Genomic DNA, 21,269 nt, shown 5'->3' on the forward strand with positions numbered 1-21,269 from the left:
GAAAGCAGGAAGTACTTTTTCACACAAAGGTTAATGGAAATCTGCAAAACTCTGCATTTCTGCCTGATTAACTGCTCAAGTTCTGAAGTTGGATTTGAATCAAAATGGGCCAGAATGCCACCAATTCAATCACACTGAGATACATCTATAACACAATGCACAAAAATCAGTCTGTATATGGATCCTCTAAAGGTACTGGTTGTCGTATAACGAATTCATATTTTCTCATTTTAGTGCTTTTTGGGGCTCGGCGGAGCGTTTCTCAAGGTTAGTGTTGAAGTTTTCTCTAAAGTAATGAAATTGAATGTTCTATACAGCTGAATCATTGAGTTTTGTTTTTATGTATGTTAAGTTAGTTGCTGTAACCAATTGTGTTGTGTCATTGGTAGCAGTAATACAGATCTGCATCTCAGCAGCTCTCATTGCGAAGGCACTATGGGATATGTCAGGTTTTCTGACAGTACATCCATACTCTTTCTCTGTCGTGGGATTCAAAACTACACCAAAGTACTCCAGGTGGAATATAAGAACACAGGAACAGGAATAGATCGTTCAGCCCCACGGGCCTATTCCTCCATTCAATTAGATCATGGCTGATCTGTGTCTTAACTCCATTTACCCGCCATGGCTCCGTATCCCTTAATACCTTTGCTTAACAAAAATCTTTTAATCTCGGTTTTTAAATTTTCAATTGACCGCCAGTCTCAACAATTTTTGGGGGGAGAGAGTCCCAGATTTCCACTCCACTTTGTGTGAATAATTGCTTCCTGACTTCACCCCTGAACGGCCGAGCTCCAATTTTAAAGTTATGCCCCCTTGTTCTGGATTCCCCCCAGCTGAGTAAATTGTCGCACTCTATTTTTTTTATTCGTTCATGGGATCTAGGCGTCGCTGGCATTTATTGCCCATCCCCAATTGCCCTCGAGAAGGTGGTGGTGAGCCGCCTTCTTGAACTGCTGCAGTCCTTGTGGTGAAGGTTTTCCCACAGTGCTGTTAGGAAGGGAGTTCCAGGATTTTGACCCAGCGACGATGAAGGAACGGCGATATATTTCCAAGTCGGGATAGCGTTTGACTTGGAGGGGAAAGTGCAGGTGGTGTTGTTCCCATGTGCCTGCTGCCCTCGTCATTCTTGGTGGTAGAGGTCGCGGGTTTGGGAGGTGCTGTCGAAGAAGCCTTGGCGAGTTGCTGCAGTGCATCCTGTGGATGGTACACACTGCAATCACGTTGCGCTGATGGTGAAGGGAGTGAATGTTTACAGTGGTGGATGGGGTGCTAATCAAGCGGGTTGCTTTGTTCTGAATGATGTCGAGCTTCTTGAGTGTTGTTGGAGCTGCACTCATCCAGGCAAGTGGAGTGTATTCCATCACACTCCTGATCTACCCAATCAAATACTTTAATCGTTTTAAACACCTCAATTTGATCACCACTTAATCTTTTACACTCAGCCTGGTCCATGAAACCTGTCCTCATAATTGAACCCTTTTATCCCACGTATCATTCTCGTGAATTTGCACTGTAACCCCTTCAAGGCGAATATATCCTCCCAGAGGCGGAGTTTTCAGAATTTAACGCAATACTCCAGATGCGGTCTATCCAGAGCATTATACAACTATAGCATAAGTTCCACTCCTTTGTAATCCTGCACCCTTGAGATAAATGCTATCATTCAATTAACCTTTTAAATTGTGTTTTGTACCTGTCCTCTAGTTTTTAGTTATTTCCGCATATGAACTCCGAAATCTCTCCAGCCCTCCACAGTTCCTTGCTTCTCACTATTTGGAAAACACACTAATCTATCTGTCTTCGGTCAAAGTGGATGGCTTCACATTCCCCCATATTGAACTCCATCTGCCACAGATTTGCCCACTCACTGAATCTATCAATTTCCCTTTCCAAATTTTTGCTCCCTCCTACACAACTTAATTTCGTCAGCAAACCTGGATATACTACTCCAATACGAATTACCAATTCCTTCATAAAAGTCATTGGTAAATATAGTGAAAAGCTGAGGCCCCAGTCCAGATCCCCGGAAGGCACTACTAGTCACGTCCTACCAATCGGTGCATTTAGCCATTATCCCTCCTCTCTGTCTCCTACCTTTTAACCAATGCCCTACCCATCTCAATAGTTTGCCTCGAATTCTATGCACTTTCGCGGACAAATGCTCGACTGAATGGTAACATCACTTCTTTTGATCTAACCTGTGTTTCGTATTGTAAGCAATTCAAATCACATTTGGCAAGAGCCAAGCATTGCCTGGATGATTTGAATTATAAATCTCTCATCTCCCCCAGATCCCTTTCCTGCTTCTCCGTGATCTGTATTTCCCTCTTGTGTATTCCACCCCTCCCCAACGCCAGTAACTCAATGCATCACAACTCCTCGGCCTTCCTACTCTTTTGCTCTCCCAGGCTTGAATTCCTCGTAAGTCCACAGCTGCCCTCTCTGCCGCTCTTGGCATTCTCCAAACGTCCCATTGAGAGCTCTGTCAATCGTAACTTACGAACAGCATCACCAATACCATCGCCCCGTCCTCTTCTTTTGCTGATCTTCCCACCCACCGCTCCCGCTGAGAGTTAACCTCTAAAACGTCCTTCCCGTCTCACTTACCGCACCGCCCCCCAACCCCGACTCCACTACCCGCTTAGACACTTCAGTGGATCAATCACCACTCCTTCTCATTTACATCCAGAATATCGGTTCACTCGCCAACAAGGCCCTTCTCATCCGTGTGGATGATTGTGGGATTGTGTTGACCTACTAGTTTTGACTGAGATCTGCCTTGTAATGTTGCCATCCAAGCCCCACAATCTATTTCCTGGAAGCCTGTAGGGTACAGTTCTGGGTCCAGGCTGCACTGTTACTGTCTCAGAAACAATGAAATCAGAAACTTATCCTAGTGGCGGATGGATCTTAAGGGCTAATTTTAACCTAATCCGCCTGTCGAGAAACTGACTGGATCGGGCACAAAGCTGGTTGTGCGCCCCGCTCGAGTCAAGGAAAGTAATATAGGGCAGGGTGTTAAACTGGCGTTCCACCCGATCCTGTGGTTTTCCCGCCAGGCGGGTTCGGTTAAAATTAATCCCATGTGAGAGGCAAACAGGCAGCAGCGCCGTGCAACTGATTTGATCCAGGGAGAATTGTCCCTTCACACAGAGCCTGTATCACAGTATCTCTTTGAGAGAGGTGGCTCTTCATACAGAGCCTGCATCACTGTATCTCTTTGAGAGAAGAGTCTCTTCATACAGAGCCTGTATCACTGTATCTCTTTGAGAGAGGTGCCTGTACACACTGTATCTCACTGAGAGAGGGGTCATTTTAACATAACGGGCCGGTGAGAATTGAGTCCAACTCCGATTTTACGGACTGTCCGATTTTACTCTTCTATTGAAGTCAATGTAGAGTAAAAATCGCGCAGGGTGTAAAACGGGCGTCCGACCCGATCTCGTCTATTACACGCCCTGGTTGGTTAGGTTAAAATTAGAGTTAAACAAACGCGAAGAAGAATGTAAAGGCAGCTGAGGCGACACAATATGAGGCCTGAATCAGAATGATTGCACCAAACTTCCCATGAATGAAATCCTTTTTATTCTTCAGTTTCCTTCGTCAAACCGACCCTGTCGATGGATCCAGCATGGTGTGTAATTCTACTGGGAGAAGAAGTTTCACTCACCTGTCACTTCGCTCACAGCAAATGCATTGTTGATTTCTACAGAAATAACGAAAAAACAAAAAACAAAATGTTTGCATATTTCAATGAAGTTAACTATACCGCTAAAACAAAGGATGATGGAGGGTTAAAGGTGAAAGGCAGCATCAGCTACAGGTGTAAATACAAAAAATACTTCGAGAATAACAGCAGCTGGGCATATTCACCACCCAGTGACAACGTGTGGTTAAATTTAACAGGTAAGGGAGGCTCGCCAAAAATCTCTGTGGTCAGTTAAGACTTTTATCTAAATATTGTTGTTAGTGTGCAGCGACAGCAACTGCGGTGTGTAATTGTAAACGGCGAATTCCAGCTGACAGGACGATGTGTAAAATTTGTTTAACAAAACGAATGTTATCTTATCCACGATCACTCCATCTCATTGAGAGGGTCTAGAACATTGTATGTTACTGAGAGAGGTGTCCCTTCACAAAGAGAGTGTATCATTGTATCTCACTGGGAGAGATGTCTCTTCCCACAGAGCCTGTATCGCTCTACCTCTTTGAGAGAGATGTCCCTTCACACACAGAGTGTATCATTGTATCTCACTAGGAGAGATGTCTCTTCACACATTGCCTGTATCGCTTTACCTCTTTGAGAGAGGTGTCCCTTCACACAGAGAGTGTGTCACAGTATCTTATTGAGAGAAGTATCGCTTCACACAGAGCCTGTATCGCTTTACCTCTTTGCGAGAGGTGCCCCTTCAAACATAGTGTATCATCTTATCATATTGAGAGAGGTGTCCCTTGACACAGAGCCTGCATCGCATTTCCTCTTTGAGAGAGGTTTCCCTTTACATAGAGATTGTATCGTTGTATCTCACTGGTAGAGGTGTCTCTTCACACAGAGCCTGTATCACTATTTATTTGAGATACGTGTCCTTTATCACAGAGCCTTACACAGAAACATACAGCACAGAAGGAGGCCATTCGGGCCATCAAGCCTGTGCTAGCTCTTTGAAAGAGCTATCCAATTATTCCCACTCTTTTGCTCTTTGCCCGGTATCCTGCAAATATTTCCTTTTCAAGTATAAATCAATATCATTTGAAAGTTATTATTGAATCTGCTTCCACCGCCCTTTCAGGAAATGGATTCCAGAAGATAACAACTCGCTGCCTAAGATAATGTCTCCTCATCTCCCCTCTTGTTCTTTTGTCAATTATCTTCAATCTGTGCCCTTTGGTTACCGACCCTTCTGCCCGTGGAAACAGTTTCTCCACATCTATTCCATCAAAACACTTCATCATTTTGAACACCTCAATTAAATCTCTCCTCAACCTTCCCTGCTCTAAGGAGAACAGTCCCAGCTTCTCCAATCACTCCGCGTATCTGAAGTCCCTCACCCCTGGTGTCATTCTGGTCAATCTCCTCTGCACACTCTCTCAGGCTAATGTGTTTTTCCTCGATCGATTTGACATATTCAAAACAGTTCTTATTTGCTCGATGTATTCTATTAATTACAGATAAACTGCCAAAGCCCACAGTCTCTATGGATCCGGCCGCTGGTGTCGTGACAGTGGGGGAGAGGGTTCGAATTAACTGCACTGCCAACTATTCCGCCGACAGGTCCCGCTTGTACAGACAAGGTGACACGAATCCCATTGATACACGGGATGTCTCAGGCTCTGAACGATCAATCATCTTCAACATCACAGACCCCGACCCAACTGACGGAGGAGCCTACATCTGTGACTTTGTGAAAACGGTAAAGGAGAAAGAATATATCTCGCCCCGCAGTGACCCGGTGCATTTAACTGTGAAAGGTGAGTCATAGGTTTAACATCATGTAAATGTATATGTGAGCCTTGCAAGCAAAGTAAACTTTGTAACTGAATATTCTACCCAGTGTGACATTCTTCAGTCAGTAAAGATTTTAGAAGCCCAGATTTTAACCTAACTCCATCGGTGGGAACTTCATTGGAGCATCAAATGAGGCGTTTGTCCGACCCGAACGCGCCTCTTCTGTGTATAGTCAATAACGTAATGTAAGAAACACTGCAGCCAATTTGCACACAGCAAGGTCCCACAAGCGGCAATTTGGTCATCACCAGATAATCTGCTGTTAGTGAAGTTGGTGGAGGGATAAATATTGACCGAGGACACCGGAGAGATCTCCCCTGCTCTTCTTCTATTAGTGCCATGGGATCTTTTATGTCCACCTGGGAGGTTTAACGTCTCATCCGAAAGACAGCACCTCCTCCAGTTCAGCGCTCCCGCATTACTGGACTGCAAGTATCAGCCTAGATTATAGGCTCAATTCTCTGGAGTGGGGACTTGAACCCATGACCTTCTCACTCAGAGGCTAGTGAGAGTGCTCCCCACTGAGTCACAGCTGATGTTCTTCAAGTATTCTAAAAGAGGCGGGACGACAGTAAAAGCAAATTAAATCGCCTTATGAAATGTGGCAGGATGAGAGGAACTGAATTATAAACGCACGCTGTGGTAGATTTTCGACCTTACTGCCGGTGACATCCCTTAAATGGAGCGCAAAGAGGAAATTCCAAAGTTGTTTGGCGCGACGCGGCCTCTTCGACATCCAAGATGGCGTCTTGGATGCGCATGCACGTTTCCGGCGTGACGTGCGCCAGATGCCATTTTGGTACATGAGTTAGCGCGGGCGCAGATAACGAACGCTGGAATCATGTAAAGTTGGAAGCAAATGGCTTCAATCAGTGTGCAACGGTGATTTAAAGTGATAGACACCATTTTGGGACTTATCGCTCAACTCAACGCACAGTCTCAACTTCGATCATCTGAATGTGTCTAATAGTACTTGGAGGAACCCCCGCTCCCCCCCCCACCCCACACACACACACACACCGGCGCCATTTAAAGGGACCATGCAGAATTTACAGGTTAGTGTTTAGATTATTGCTTCTGGCTGCCGACACATTGGTAACTGTTTTCGATGTCTGTTACACTTGAATACTAGGATGCAGGGCCATAGCCTAACATTTAGAGCCAGGACGTGCAGGAGTGAAGTTCGGGATTGTTACTATATGCGAGGGGTGGGTGACATTTAGAACGTTCTTCTGCAGACGCAGTTGATGCTAGCTCACTTGTCAATGTTAAATCTGAGATTGATAGATTTCCGTGAATCAAGGGTATTAAGGGATATGGGGCTAAGGCGGGTATATTGAGTTAAGTCACAGGTCCACCGTGATCTCATTGAATGGTGGAACAGGCTCGAGGGGCTAAATGCCACCGCCACTTGATGTCTCTTGATATGCACCACCTTCTCCTGCAAGAAAGCCGGACGTGTGTATGAATGATGTGACTGTCATGGTTGAAAACCTGCCAGTGTGAAATATACCGCGATAATTAAGGATGCTGGAGGGTTAACGCAGAAAGGCAGCAACAGCTATAGGTGTAAATACTCAGAATACTTCGAGAATATCAGCAGCTGGGCATATTCACCACCCAGTGACAACGTGTGTTAAATTTATCAGGTAAGGGAGGCTCGCCTAAAAGCTTTGTGGCCAGTTAAGAATTTTATCTAAATACTGTTGTTAGTGTGTAGCGACAGCGACTGATGTGTGTAATTGTACACGGGGAATTCCAGCTGACAGGAGAATGTGTAAAATGTGTTTGACAAAACGAATCTTATCTTATCCTCGATCACTCTATCTCATTGAGAGAGTCTAGATCACTGTATCTAACTGAGAGAGGTGCCTCTTCACACACAGAGTGTATCATTGTATCTCACTGGGAGAGATGTCTCTTCACACATTGCCTGTATCGCTTTACCTCTTTGAGAGAGGTGTCCCTTCACGCACATAGTGTATCATTGTATCTTTTTTTGAGAGGTATCACTTCACACAGAGCCTGTATCGCTTTTCCTCTTGAGAGAGTTGTCGCTTGACACAGAGAGTGTATCATAGCATCTTATTGAGAGATATGTCCCTTTACACAGAGATTTTATCATTGTATCTCACTGCGAGAGGTGTCTCTTCACACAGAGCCTGCATCACTATTTATTTGAGAGACGTTTCCCTTAACACAGAGCCTTACACAGAATCATACAGCACAGAAGGAGGCCATTAGAGCCATCATGCCTGTGCCAGCTCTTTGAAGGAGCTATCCAATTATTGCCACTCGGCTGCTCTTTGCTGGAAACCTGCATTTTTTTACCATTTCAAGTATATATCAATATCCTTTTGAAAGTTATTATTGAATCTGCTTCCACCGCCCTTTCTAGAAATGGATTCCAGAAGATAACAACTCGCTGCTAAGATAATGTCTCCTCATCTCCCCTCTTGTTCTTTTGTCAATTATCTTAAATCTGTGCCCTCTGGTTACCGACCCTTCTGCCCGTGGAAACAGTTTCTCCCCATCTATTCGATCAAAACCCTTCATCATTCTGAACACCTCAATTAAATCTCTCCTCAACCTTCTCTGCTCTAAGGAGAACAGTCCCAGCTTCCCCAATCTTTCCGCGTAACTGAAGTCCATCATCCCTGGTATCATTCTGGTAAATCTCCTCTGCACCCTCTCTGAGGCTAATGTGTTTTTTACTCGATCGATTTGATACATTCAAAACAATTCTTATTTGCTCAATGTATTCTACTAATTACAGATAAACTGCCAAAGCCCACAGTCTCTATGGACCCGGCCGCTGGTGTCGTGACAGTGGGGGAGAGGGTTCGGATTAACTGCACTGCCAGCTATTCCGCCGACAGGTCCCGCTTTTACAGACAAGGAAACGAGAATCCCATTGATACACGGGAAGTCTCAGGCTCCGAACGATCAATCATCTTCAACATCACAGACCCCGACCCAACTGACGGAGGGGACTACACCTGTGACTTTGTGAAAACGGTAAAGGAGAAAGAATATATCTCGCCCCGCAGTGACCCGGTGCATTTAATTGTGAAAGGTAAGTCAAAGGTTCAACATCATGTAAATGTATATCTGAGCCTTGCAAGCAAAGTAAACTTTGCAACTGAATATTCTACCCAGTGTGACATTCTTCAGTCAGTAAAGATTTTAGAAGCCCAGATTTTAACCTAACCCCATCGGTGGGAACTTCATTGGAGCATCAAATCAGGCGTTTGTCCGACCCAAACCCACCTCTTCTTTATAGAGTCACTGATGTAATGTAAGAAACGCTGCACTCAATTTTCACACAGCAAGGTCCCACAAACAGCAATATGGTCATCACCAGATCATCTGCTGTTAGTGATGTTGGTGGAGGGATAAATATTGACCGAGGACACCGGAGAGATCTCACCTGCTCTTCTTCCAATAGTGCCATGGGATCTTTTATGTCCACCTGGGAGGTTTAACGTCTCATCCGAAAGACAGCACCTCCTGCAGTGCAGCGCTCCCGCATTACTGGACTGCAAATATCAGCCTCGATTTTAGGCTCAAGTCTCTGGAATGGGGACTTGAACCCATGACCTTCTGAGTCAGAGGCAAGTGAGAGTGCTCCCCACTGAGTCACAGCTGATGTTCTTCAAGTATTCTAAAAGAGGCGGGACTACAGTAAATGCAAATCAAATCGCCTTATGAAATGTGGCAGGATGAGAGGAACTGAATTATAATCGCACGCTGTGGTAGATTTTCGTCCTTACTGCCGGTGAGATCCGTTAAATGTGCGCCTGACGCCATTTTGTTGCATGTTTTAGCGCGGGCGCAGATAACGAACGCTGGAATCATGTAAAGTAGGAATAAAATGGCTTGAATCAGTGTGCAACGGTGATTTAAAGTGATAGACACCATTTTGGGACTGATCGCTCAGCTCAAAGTAAAGACTCAACTCCGACCATCTGAACATGTCTAATGGTACCTGGAGGGCCGCCCACCGGCGCCATTTAAAGGGACCATGCAGAATTTACAGGTTAGTGGTTGGATTATTGCTTCAGGCTGCTGAGACATTGGTAACTGTTTTTAGATGTCTGTTACACTTGAATACTAGGATGCAGGAACATAGCCTGACATTTAGAGCCAGGACGTGCAGCAGTGAAGTTAGGAAATGTTTCTATGTGCAAAGGGTGAGTGACATTTAGAACGTTCTTCTGCAGACGCAGTTGATGCTAGGTCACTTGTAAATGTTAAATCTGAGATTGATAGATTTCTGTGAACCAAGGGTATTAAGGGATATGGTGCTAAGCCGGGTATATGGAGTTAAGTCACATGTCCACCATTATCTCATTGAATGGTGGGACAGGCTCGAGGGGCTATATGCCACAGCCACTTTCTGTCTCTTGACATGCGCCACCTTCTCCTGCAAGAAACCGAGACGTGTGTATGGATGATGTGCCTGTCATGGTTGAATAGCTGCCAGTGTGTATGGCCTGTGTGTTGTGGGTGGGCGGATTGAAACAGTGGTAATGTGTAAGGGTAAGAGGAAGCATCTGATTGGAAGAGTTGTATCCTGATGGAAATAGTTTGTTGGTATGTGGGGGATGGGGTGCAGTGTCTGGTGCAGTTGGTAGGAGACGCCATTGAGAGTTGACCTCACTCACCTTGCCCACTCATGTAAAAGCATTGAACTTCTTCCTCCGCTGCGTCAATGTTCATGATTCTTGCGCCTGGCATTGATTTCTTACCCCGTTGCCTAACCCTGTCTTTAAAGGATATGTCTGGAGAGCCTCTTGCCCCCCACACTGAGGTTATAGAATGTCCCTCCTTCTGTCCACCTCTTGCAGCCAAGGCCTCTAGTGCATCAGCTGAGAACCTTGGTGCATGCACTCTCGCAGGCCTGGTAACAACTCAGATCAGCAGATTGGTGAGGTCTGGCGTGTAGATTGGAGGATGTGGGATTTAGTGGCATGCAACCTTTATTCAACATTTTAACATATCTCATCAGTATGTAAACATAGGGATGGGACCTGCATCTGTGTTTTACCTGTGCGATGTCTGAACTCTCATCCTACTCTGAACAGACAGTAGAATGTTATTTTCCGCAAATAACAGATACCAGCCAGCTTCAAGAGATTTATTCGAAACGTCCTCCCTTTAAGAGATTGAGCTCCCTCTGGTGGTGGAAAGTGCAAATTGCATTGATTCCACGTGCAAGGCCAGGAAAGGAACTCTGATTGCAGGTCAGTCCTCAGGTGGGTCGAAACTTGTGTTCCGCCTGCGCAGGGGCCATTGGGCGCGGGGTAAAAGCACATCAGGCTACCTGCGCCCAAAAACGGCACCTATCGAAATTTCCGCCCAGAGTGTGCAATTCACCCGCCAAATTTCCATCTCTAAGCTCAACAACCACCCCCCCCCCGCCCAGAAACTACAGACCATAAACAACCTCGCAAGTGTCGACACCAGCCCACTGCCGATCCATATCTGAGCTCTGATCTCTCTTATAATCCGCCAATAATATCGCGTATTTCGCTGATATTATAAAATGATGTCAATGGAAATTGAAATCAAGACAGTTGTGTACCATGGCCGGCCCATCCGATATCACCCGTTTTGCACTATCCCCAGAAAGTTAAAATAGCCGCTCTGCCCCCTCCATAGATTTTTGTTAACCAACTGCAGCGGTAGTAATGGGCAAAGGGGTAGAAATTTGTCTTGGGATCACGCAAGATCAGCCGCCTGTTCTATGCCCCGTCCAAAGTTTTGGCGCCCAGGAATTTTCTGTCTCTTGTAAACCACTCCTGTATACTGCATCTGGTCAATTGCAGCTACACTCTCGAAATCGAACATTTCTGTCAATCCTGCTTCGATGTGGTCAGTAAAGAGAGTTCGTTGGATTTCCCTGCACAGGGGTCCTTCACTCCTCCGGGGGCAGCTTTCATTTATACAGAGATCGCGAGCGCAACCACGTGGAGGCACAGAATGTGTCCGGCTCTGAGCAGTCAGCCACTTTCACCATCAGTGACACAGCTGGGACAAGGAACTACACCTGTGGCTATGAGAGAAGGGTAAAGCAGGGAATGTATCACTCACCGCGCAGTGATCTGGTGCAGGTAACTGTGAAAGTTGAGTGGTACTTACAACACATTGAAAAAAAGCACTTGCTTTTATATCACATCTTCAACGACCTCGGGCCGTCCCAAAGGACTTTGATGGAATAAACAGGGAGAAACTCTTTCCACCAGTGGGAGGGTCAGTAGCCAGAGAACACAGATTTACGATAACTTGCAAAAGAGCCAGAGGAGGAGATGAGGAGAATTGTTTTTATGCAGCCAGTTGTTATCATCTGGAATACACTGCCTGGAAGGGTGGTGGAAGCAGATTCAATAATAACTTTCAAAAGGGGAAAATTGAATAAATACTTGAAAAGGACAACATTTGTAGGGCTGTGTGGAAAGAGCAGTGCAGTGAGACTAATTGGATAGCTCTTTCAAAGGACAATATTTCAGCTGTGAGGAAAGATTGGATCGGTTGGGGTCATTTTCTTTGGAATAGAGGAGGCTGAGGGGAGATATAATTGAAGTGCATAAAATTTTGAAGGGCCTCACGTTATTATGTTTTGCCATTTCAGAAATTCCTGTTGTGAAACCGCCCACACCGAAAAATCAAAGCTGGAGAAAAGGTACATCCATGTCACATCTCCACAATCCCACTCTCTCTGAAGGTGGGAGGTAGTCTGAGGATCTGTGAGAGAGGGAGTTTTGCATTATTGCTGCGAACCTGACGCGACCTGCACCGCCCTCTGGTGGTCAGAGTAGAAATAACCAACGGTCATGTGTGTATTCACGCAACAACCGCGATTCTGTATGCGGGGGTTTCGGCGCTAGTTGACACTGGTGACAAGTTGATGGAGAATCTAAACAACAGCAACCTGCATTTATGCAGCACCTTTAACGTAGTAAAACGTCCCGAAGCGCTTCACAGGTGTCTTTTCAGGCAACATTTGACACCGAACCTCATAAGGAGATATTAGGACGGGTAACCAAAAGCTGGGTCAAAGGGGTAGGTTTTAAGAGCGTCTCAAAGAAGGAGAGAGCGGTACAGAGACAGAAAGGTTTAGGTTGGCAATTCCAGAGCTTACGGCCTAGGCAGCGGAAGGCGTGGCCGCCAATGGTGGGGCGAAGGAAATCGGCGATGTGCAAGAGGCCAGAATTGAAGGAGCGCAGAGATCATGGAAGGTCATTGAGCTGGAGGAGGTTACAGAGATAGGGATGGGGTGAGGCCATGGAGGGAATTGAAAACCAGAATAAGAATTTTAAAATCGAGGGATTGCCGGATCGGGGGCCAACGTAGGTCAGCGAGCACAGGGGGTGATACGGGGCAGCAGAGTTTTGGATGAGCTCAAGTTAATGGTGGGTGCAAGGTGGGAGTCCGGCCAGGAGAGCAATGGAATAGTAAATTTTGAAATGGTGAAGTGTAATTCATTTATTGTCCTGAGGTCAGTGTACAATTCGATCAGCGTCTGTTACTGAAAGATGGCGAGCTCTGGCATAAGAATCTCTTGCAAATGTTCTGAGTTAGAGCTATTTCGAGTGGCCATTTAAACGTTGCCCGTTTTATACTATCGCATAAATTTAAAAGAGCAAGTGCTCAACTCCCTGGTGCGATGCCTGGAACCCTCAACGTTCGAAATCAGAGACCACAGCACGTAAAATTTCCATTTATAACCAGCATGTTAAAACTTACTAGCCAGCCGTTACAAGTTAATTTCTAATCAGTATGAAATCGCACAGTAATTCAAGTGTTACAACCACAGAGGAACAGGACCAGGCCAGTCAGCTCCTCGAGTCTGCTCTGCCATTCAGATCGTGGCTGATATGCACCTCAACTCCATTCACCCGCCTTTGCTCCACATTCTTTGATACCCTTATCCAACAAAAATCTATTAATCTCAGTTTTGAACCTCCATTTGACCCCCAGCTTCTACGGCCTTTTGGGGGAGAGTGCCAGATTTCCACTCCCATTTGTGTGAAGACGCGTTTACTGATATTGCCGCTGAACGGCCCAGATGTAATTATAAGGTGTTGCCCCCTTGTTCTGGACTCCCCCAGCAGAGGAACTGTATTGCATCATAGAATGGTTACAGCACCGAAGGAGGACATTCAGCCCATCGAGCCCTTGCCAGCTCTTTGTAAGAGCAATCGAGTTAGTCCCATTCCCCCGCTCTTACCCCATAGCCTTGCAATTTTTTCCCTTCAGGTATTTGTGAGAACCTGTATGGGTCCAAGCTCTGCCTGCCTTTTTGTGGAATACGTGTAAAATTCCTTGTTCCATTCCTGCTCAAGTCCCTCCCCTCACCTCTTTTTCCGGTACATTGATGACTGTATCGTTGTCATTTCCTGCTCTCGCCCCTAACTAGAAAATGTCATCAACTTTGCTTCCAATTTCCACCCTTCCTTCGCCTTCACATGGTCCATCTCAAACCCTTCTCTTCCCTTCCTAGACTTTTCTACCTCCATTTCTGGGGTTTGGCTGTCAACCAATATCTACTATAAGACGACTAAATCCCACAACTTACCTTGATTACACTTCCTCCCGCTCCTCTTCCTGTACGGACTCTATTCCCTTTTCCCAGTTTCTCCACCTCCATCACATCTGTTCTGATGATGCCACCTCCCGCAACAGTGCTTCCGATAGGTCTTCCTTTTTCCTCAACCGAGGATTCCCCTCCACTGTAGTTGGCAGGGTCCTCGGCCATGTCCGTCCTATTTACCGCAGTTCAGCGCTCACTCCTTCTCTTCCCTCCCAGAACCATGATAGGGTCTCCCTTGTCCTCACCTTCCACCCCACCAGCCTTCACGTTCAACGGATCATCCTCCGCCATTTCCGTCACCTCCAGCGCGATCCCACGACAAACACGTCTTCCTCTCCCCTCCCTTTTCAGCATTCCGAAGGGGCCGCTCCCTCTGCGACAACCTGGTCAACTCTTCCATTACTCCCAACACCCGCTCTCCTCCCCACAGCACCTTCACGTGTGAGCACAGGAGATGAAACACGCGCCCCTTCACCTCCTTCCTTCCCACTGTCCGCGGCCCCAAACACTTCTTCCAGGTGAAAAAGTGGCTTACTTTTAATTCTTTCGATTTAGTATACTGTATCCGCGGCTCCCAGTGCGGTCTCCTCTACACTGGGGAGACCAAACGCAGACTGGATGATCGCTTTGCTGAACATCTCCGCTCTGTCTGCAAGCATGACCCTGACCTGCCGGTCGCTTGCTATTTTAATTCCCCTTCCCTCTCCTCTCCGTCCTTGGCCTCTTACATTGTTCCAATGAAGCTCAATGGAAGCTCAAGGAATCGCATCTCATCTTTCGATTAGGCAATTTACAACCTTCCGGACTCAACATTGATTTCAATAACTTCAGATCATAACCACTGCTCCCATTTTTTCGGTCAGCCATTGTTGGTAATGATTCTTCTGCTGCCATTTACATCTACTCCTGATCAATCTTTTCTTTCTTAACCTGTCCCATTACCACCTTCCTTACCTTGAACCATCATCCCTTTTGACATTTAATCACTCGTGCCCTCTACTCGATCATAGACCTTCCATTTTGTTCTTTCCTGCCCTCCCCTCCTCTCTCCTCCCTCCCTCCCCCCTTTCCCTGGCTCTGAACTTGCTAAAAAAAAACTTTAACTCTTTCAACATCTTTTGTTCTCCCGCAAGGTCTCCGACCTGAAACGTTAACTGTTTCGTTCTCCACAGATGCTGCCTGACTTGCTGATCTTCTCCAGCATTTTATGTTGTTCTTCAAGTATGTACCCTATTAAATCCTTTAATCATTTTAAACACTTCGATTAGATCACGCCTCAACCTTCTATAACCAAGCGATTCAAAGCCAAGTTTGTTCAACCCGTCCTCATAATTTAACCCTCTAAGCTCCGGTATCATTCTGGCGAATCTGCGCTGCACCCTCTCCAAGGCCAATGTATGCATCCTGAGGTGCAGTGCCCAGGACTGAACACAGTTTTCCGGATGTTGTCTAACTAGACCTCTGTACAGCTGCAACAGCCCTTTTGAGATAAAGACCAATATTCCATTAGCCCTTTTGTTTAATGTTGTACCTGTCCACTTGCTTTTAGTGATTTGTGCCTGATCACAAATTGCTCTGCTCCTCCACAGTTCTTAGTGTCTCTATGTCCCTCGTTTCTAGTTCCTAAAATAGGGTCAGATTCTGTTTGCAGTCCAAAGTAGTAGGTAATGAAAGCTACTAATGGGGTACATATAGATGCAGGTACCTACAGATATTCCAGATGGGGGTCTGCATCTGCGTCAGTATTAATGTTTGGAACTGTCAGCCAGCTGTGTCATGGCACTGCAGGATTTCGACCGGGTAGGAATAGCAAAGATTGGAGTGGAACTCCGTTGTGGGCAGTGGTGCAAAACGGGCGTTAACGCAACGGCCGTCTGTTACAGGCCTAACCAGATATTCAATTATATCTGGACGGTCGTAAACTGGATGGCGGCTGTGAAACCACCACCCGTTTTGCGACAATGCCTAAAAACAATTTTTTTACCCCGTTGTGTAGAGTTTCTCCGTTTTGCAAATTATTATTTCTTTGTCTTTTTTAATATCCCGACTCTCACAAGGCTGGCTGATCAAGATAGTGGCCGGATGTGCCGCAGTGATAACAGTCATCCTGCTCCTAGGACTCGCCTGGTTCTCCCTCCATAAGAAAAGTAAGTGACGGCTTAGATTTCCCCTGATGATCAAATAATGCAAAGATTGAACGTTTCCTGAAAGATAATTAAGGGGGAGATCTCCCCAAGATACTTTAATGTCTCATGTGACACTTCCCAGTCTTGGTGGATTCCACACTTGTTATACCGATCTTGTTGACCTGGCATTGATTGGAACTTGATATAGGGTGGAGCATATAACAGGCAGCAAATGTGACACCGCCTGATTTGCGCTTCAGCCCGAGACAAATTTCTACCCCCCTAATCTTATTCAGGCGCTCGTCACAGCTCTTCTTTACTGCACAGAGGACAGGAAAACAAAACCCCGACAACAACCAACAATTAAGTGACATCTGGAGCTAAACACGATTCTTTTTTCCCCTTGTAGATGCCGTAGCTTCTCGCTCAGGCCACAACGTGAGTATTACATAGAATTATTTGGATTGTGCAGCACAGAAACAGGCCATTCGGTCGAACTGGCCCATGCTGGTATTTATACCCCACACGAGCCCCCTCCCACCCTACTTCACCAAACCCCATCAAAATATTGGTCTATTCCATTCTCCTGCATGTGTTTATCTAACTTCCCCTTAAATATATCTATGCTATTCGCCCCAACTACTCCTCGGGGTAGTGAATTCCACATTCTCACCACTCTCTGGGTAAAGAAGTTTTTCTTGAATTTCCTATTGGATTGATTGGTGACTATCTTATATTTATGGCCCCTTTGAAATTGAACTTCCGATTCCAGAGTCCAAATCAATTATGTATCGTGAACCAACCCGTTACTACACTTGAATCTGTGCTGGGGATTGAAATTTAGGCAAAGTTCTTTCATTAATTTGAAGCAGCAGCAGTCAGCCGCACTGTAACCGGGAGCATTGGAACAAAACTGTTTATGCTAGTTGCAAACATTTAGAAAAGATTTTTTGTACAGCTCTATTATTGGAAAGTAAAGGTTCAAGGGGGAAATTGGATAGGGCCTGTTTCTGGGCGGGAGTAGCACGATCCGCTATAACCCCGCACACAACGGTCCCTGCGCAGGCAGTACGAGATTTTTGTCAGGCCTGAGGACTTCCTTGCAATCTGCGTTGGAAATCAGCGTTGAACGAGGATTCCATGCAATTCGCACTTTCCACCAGCAGGGGGAAGCACCAATCTCTTAAAGGCAGGCTGTCTGTTAGAAATCTCTTAAAGGTAGCTGGTACCTGTTATTTGCTGAATATAACAGCTTGTTGTCTGCAAGGAGTCTGAAAGGAGATCAGACATCGCACACGTAAAGCACAGATGTAGGTCCCATTCCTATTTTTAAGTAGTGATGAGTTATGTTAAAAAATTGAATAAAGGTTGTGCACCACTAAATGCCACATCCTCCAATCTGCATGCCACCGCCTACCAATCTGTCGTTCTGAGACTCCGTGCACCAAGGTTCCCTGCTGATGCACCAGATGCCTTTGTGCAAGAGGTGGACAGAAGGAGGGACATCCTATATCCGCGGCGGGAGGGTGGAGCAAGAGGCCCTCCAGGCAGACACCCAAATGGCAGTGGGAGGCAGTAAGGGATGAAGTCAATGCCAGGCGCGCAGCATCATGAACATGGATGCACAACCGGAAGAAGTACAGTGCTTTTACATGAGTGGTCAACTGACAATTGACGTCTCCTACCAACTACACCACCAGCCTCCTCCATTGCTCCATGCACTACACCCCCCATCACCCGCATACCAACAAACTCTTTCCATCAGAACTCAACCCTCTCAACCTTACACATTACCACCATTGCAAGCCGCCCACCCACAACTCACAGGCCACACACATTGGCAGCTATGCAACCAGGGTAGGCACATCACCCAGACACAGGTCCCGCTTTCTTGAAGGAGAAGCCGGCAGATATCAGGAGGCAACAAGGGACGCTGGCATTTTGCCCGTCGAGCCTGTTCCACCATTCTATCAGATCAGGCTGAACCTGTGACCTAACTCAATATAACCGCCTTAGTCCCATATCCCTTAATACCCTTGGTTCACAGAAATCTATCAATCTCGGATTTAGATTTCTCAATTGTGCTCGCATTAACCGCCGTTTGCAGAAGACTGTGCAAACTTCTCCCACCCTTTCACGTAAAAGCATTTCCTAACTTCATTTCTGCATGTCCTGGCTCCAAATGTTATGCTATGTCCCCTCGTCCTAGTATTCAAGCGGAGCGGACCTCCAAAAACAGTTACAAATGTCTCCGCAGTCAGAAGCAATAATCCAGCAACTAACCTGTGAACCCTACCACGTCCCTTTCAATGACGCCGGTGGGGGGTCCTCCAGGCACTCTATGCACGTTCAGATGGTCGGGGTTTAGACTGTGCGTTGAGTTGAGCGTTAAGCCCCAAAATGGTTTCTGTCACTTTAAATCAGCGTTGTACGCTGATTGAAGCCATTTTCTCCCGACTTTACGTGATTCCAGCGTTCGTTATCTGCGCCTGCGCTAACTCCTATGAAAAAATGGCGTCTGGCACACGTCACGCTGGAAGACGCCATCTTGGATATCGCAGAGGCCGTGTCGCGCTGAAACAACGGGCGCTACACGGCCCAATTTAGCGCCCTGTCTATTTCACACCATCACCTAAAATTAGAAAAGATCCCACCCCTAATAGTAATCATTCTACCCTGCTAATTCATTGAAGGAAAACTCACTCAATACAGCCACAATAGTGGCTCAAACATGTATCCATCTTGCATCTCTGACCGGAACATTTGTATATTTCACATTTCGCAGGATCCGAATGCCGCAGAGCCAGATGTTGTCTATGCTTCTCTGAGGACTGCAGCTTTGAATCGTGGTGGGATTGCTCGCAGTCTCAAGGCCGCGACTCCCACAGCCAACCCGGATGCCTGTGTGTACGCAGTGATGAAGATAAGATCGGGGTTACGAGAGGAAGACCCACCAGATGGCGAGTAACCGAACTCGAATCCACCCAGTGGTTAAAGGATTCAACGAGGCCCAGTCAATATAGGCGCCATTGAGAAGTGAAATCTCATTTCCAATGTTTGAAATTGTTGCCTTACGAGGTTGGACCTATTCCCAAAATATTTCCCTGATTCTTGTTCTCCGCTTTTAGTGTGTGGTTGCCTTTTGTTGGCTTGTTGTGTGACATTCTTATATTAATAAACACAAGTTTTATAACCCGGTGGTAAGTTCATAGAATCATAGAATGATACAGCACGGAAGGTAGCGATTCAATCCACTGTGCCGTTGCCGGTTCTTTGAAAACTCTGTTCCATTTAGGCCACTGCCCTGCCCTTTCCCCATAGCACAGCAACATTTTCCCCTGAAAATCGATTTCAACTTTTTCGATTTTTTTCGTTCCAGCCACACCCAGGAGCACATTAATGCTGAACCCGCCCTGATTGAATCTTTCTGCAGGTCTCAGTGTGTAGGGAAGGGTTCTGTGCTGCCTGAATCATTAAGATGTGGAGATGCCGGTGATGGACTGGGGTTGACAATTGTAAACAATTTTACAACACCAAGTTATAGTCCAGCAATTTTATTTTAAATTCACAAGCTTTCGGAGGCTACCTCCTTCCTCAGGTGAACGATGTGGAAAAATGTTCACCTGAGGAAGGAGGTAGCCTCCGAAAGCTTGTGAATTTAAAATAAAATTGAATCATTAAGGGCCACCTGCAAAACCAGAACCATGGTATTCCAGCCCAGGTAATCAGAATTGATATTTCACAGAGAGGACTAAGAAGATGAAATAAATACTCGTAAGAGTAAGAGTAATATAATAATTACCCAGAAGGTTGGAAAAATATGATAATTACCCTGAAGGTTGGAATAATATGATAATTACACTGCAGGGTTGGAGTAATTTGATAATTACCCTGAAGGGGTGGAGTAATATGATAATTTCCCTGAAGGGGTGGAGTAATACAATAATTATCCTGAAGGGGTGGAGTAATATGATAACTTCCTGAACGGGGTAATGTGATAACTGCACTGTAAGTTTGGAGCAATGTATTTAACCTGAAGAATTGGATTAAAGTAATAATTACCCTAAACGGTTGGAGTAATATGAAAATTACCCTGAAAGTTTGGGGTAATGTGATAAACACTCTGAAAGTTTGGATCAATATGATATTTATCCTGAAGGGTTGGAGTAATATGATAATTACCCTGAAGGGTTGGAGTAATATGATAATTACCCTGAAGGGGTGGAGTAATATGATATTTACCCTGAAGGGTTGGTATATTATGATAATTACCCTGAAAGGGTGGAGTAATATTGTATTTACCCTGAAGGGTTGGTAAAATATGATAATTAAACTGAAGGGGTGGAGTAATCTGATATTTTCCCTGTAGGGCTGGTATAATATGATAAATACACTGCAGGGGTGGAGTAATATGATAATTACACTGCAGGGGTGGAGTAATATGATAATTACACAGAAAGGTTGGAGTAATATGATAATTAACGTGAAGGGGTGGAGTAATATGATAATTACCCTGAAGGGGTGGAGTAATATGATAATTACCCTGAAGGGGTGGAGTAATATGGGGTGCTAAATTGGGCCGTGCAGTGCCCGTTGTTTCGGTGCGACGTGGACTCCCGAACAATCAAGATGGTGTCTTGGCTGAGCACGCACGTTTTCAGCGTGACGTGCCCTGGACGCCATCTTGGAACATAATTTAGCACAGGGGCAGATAACGAACGCTGGAATCATGTAAAGTAAGGAGAAAATACAAACAATCAGTGTGCAACGCTGATTTAAAGTGATAGTCACCATTTTTGCACTTAACGCTCAACTCAACGCACAGTCTTAACCATGACCATCTGAACATGTCTTAAAGTGCATGGAGGACACCCACCAGAGTTATTTAAAGGGACCATGCAGGATTTACAGGTTAGTGGCCGCATTATTGCTTCTGTCTGCCGATATATTTGTAACTGTTTTAGGAGGTCTCCTACACTTGAACGGTCGGACTAGGGAACATAGCCTAACATTTACAGCCAGGACGTGCAGGGATGAA

The 21,269-nt window shown here is 45.7% G+C and overlaps 1 protein-coding gene and 1 long non-coding RNA gene across 2 annotated transcripts in view; both read left to right on the forward strand.

The window, feature by feature from the left end:
* The window catches only part of LOC137312457 (leukocyte immunoglobulin-like receptor subfamily A member 2), a 36,311-nt gene extending 20,051 nt beyond the window's left edge, over positions 1-16,260 (forward strand). Inside the window, exons 5-10 of the mRNA XM_067979009.1 lie at positions 235-267; positions 3,598-3,909; positions 5,173-5,472; positions 8,286-8,585; positions 12,144-12,194; positions 16,163-16,260. Of these exons, the coding sequence (XP_067835110.1) occupies positions 235-267; positions 3,598-3,909; positions 5,173-5,472; positions 8,286-8,585; positions 12,144-12,194; positions 16,163-16,260 (1,094 nt within the window). The remainder of the gene's footprint in view (positions 1-234; positions 268-3,597; positions 3,910-5,172; positions 5,473-8,285; positions 8,586-12,143; positions 12,195-16,162) is intronic.
* Positions 1-21,269, forward strand: part of LOC137312431 (uncharacterized) — a 621,748-nt gene that overhangs the window by 45,011 nt on the left and 555,468 nt on the right. The gene's annotated exons all lie outside the window — the stretch shown is intronic.

This window comes from Heptranchias perlo, unplaced genomic scaffold, assembly GCF_035084215.1.
Source record: "Heptranchias perlo isolate sHepPer1 unplaced genomic scaffold, sHepPer1.hap1 HAP1_SCAFFOLD_43, whole genome shotgun sequence".
NCBI classification, from domain to species: Eukaryota; Metazoa; Chordata; class Chondrichthyes; order Hexanchiformes; family Hexanchidae; genus Heptranchias; species Heptranchias perlo.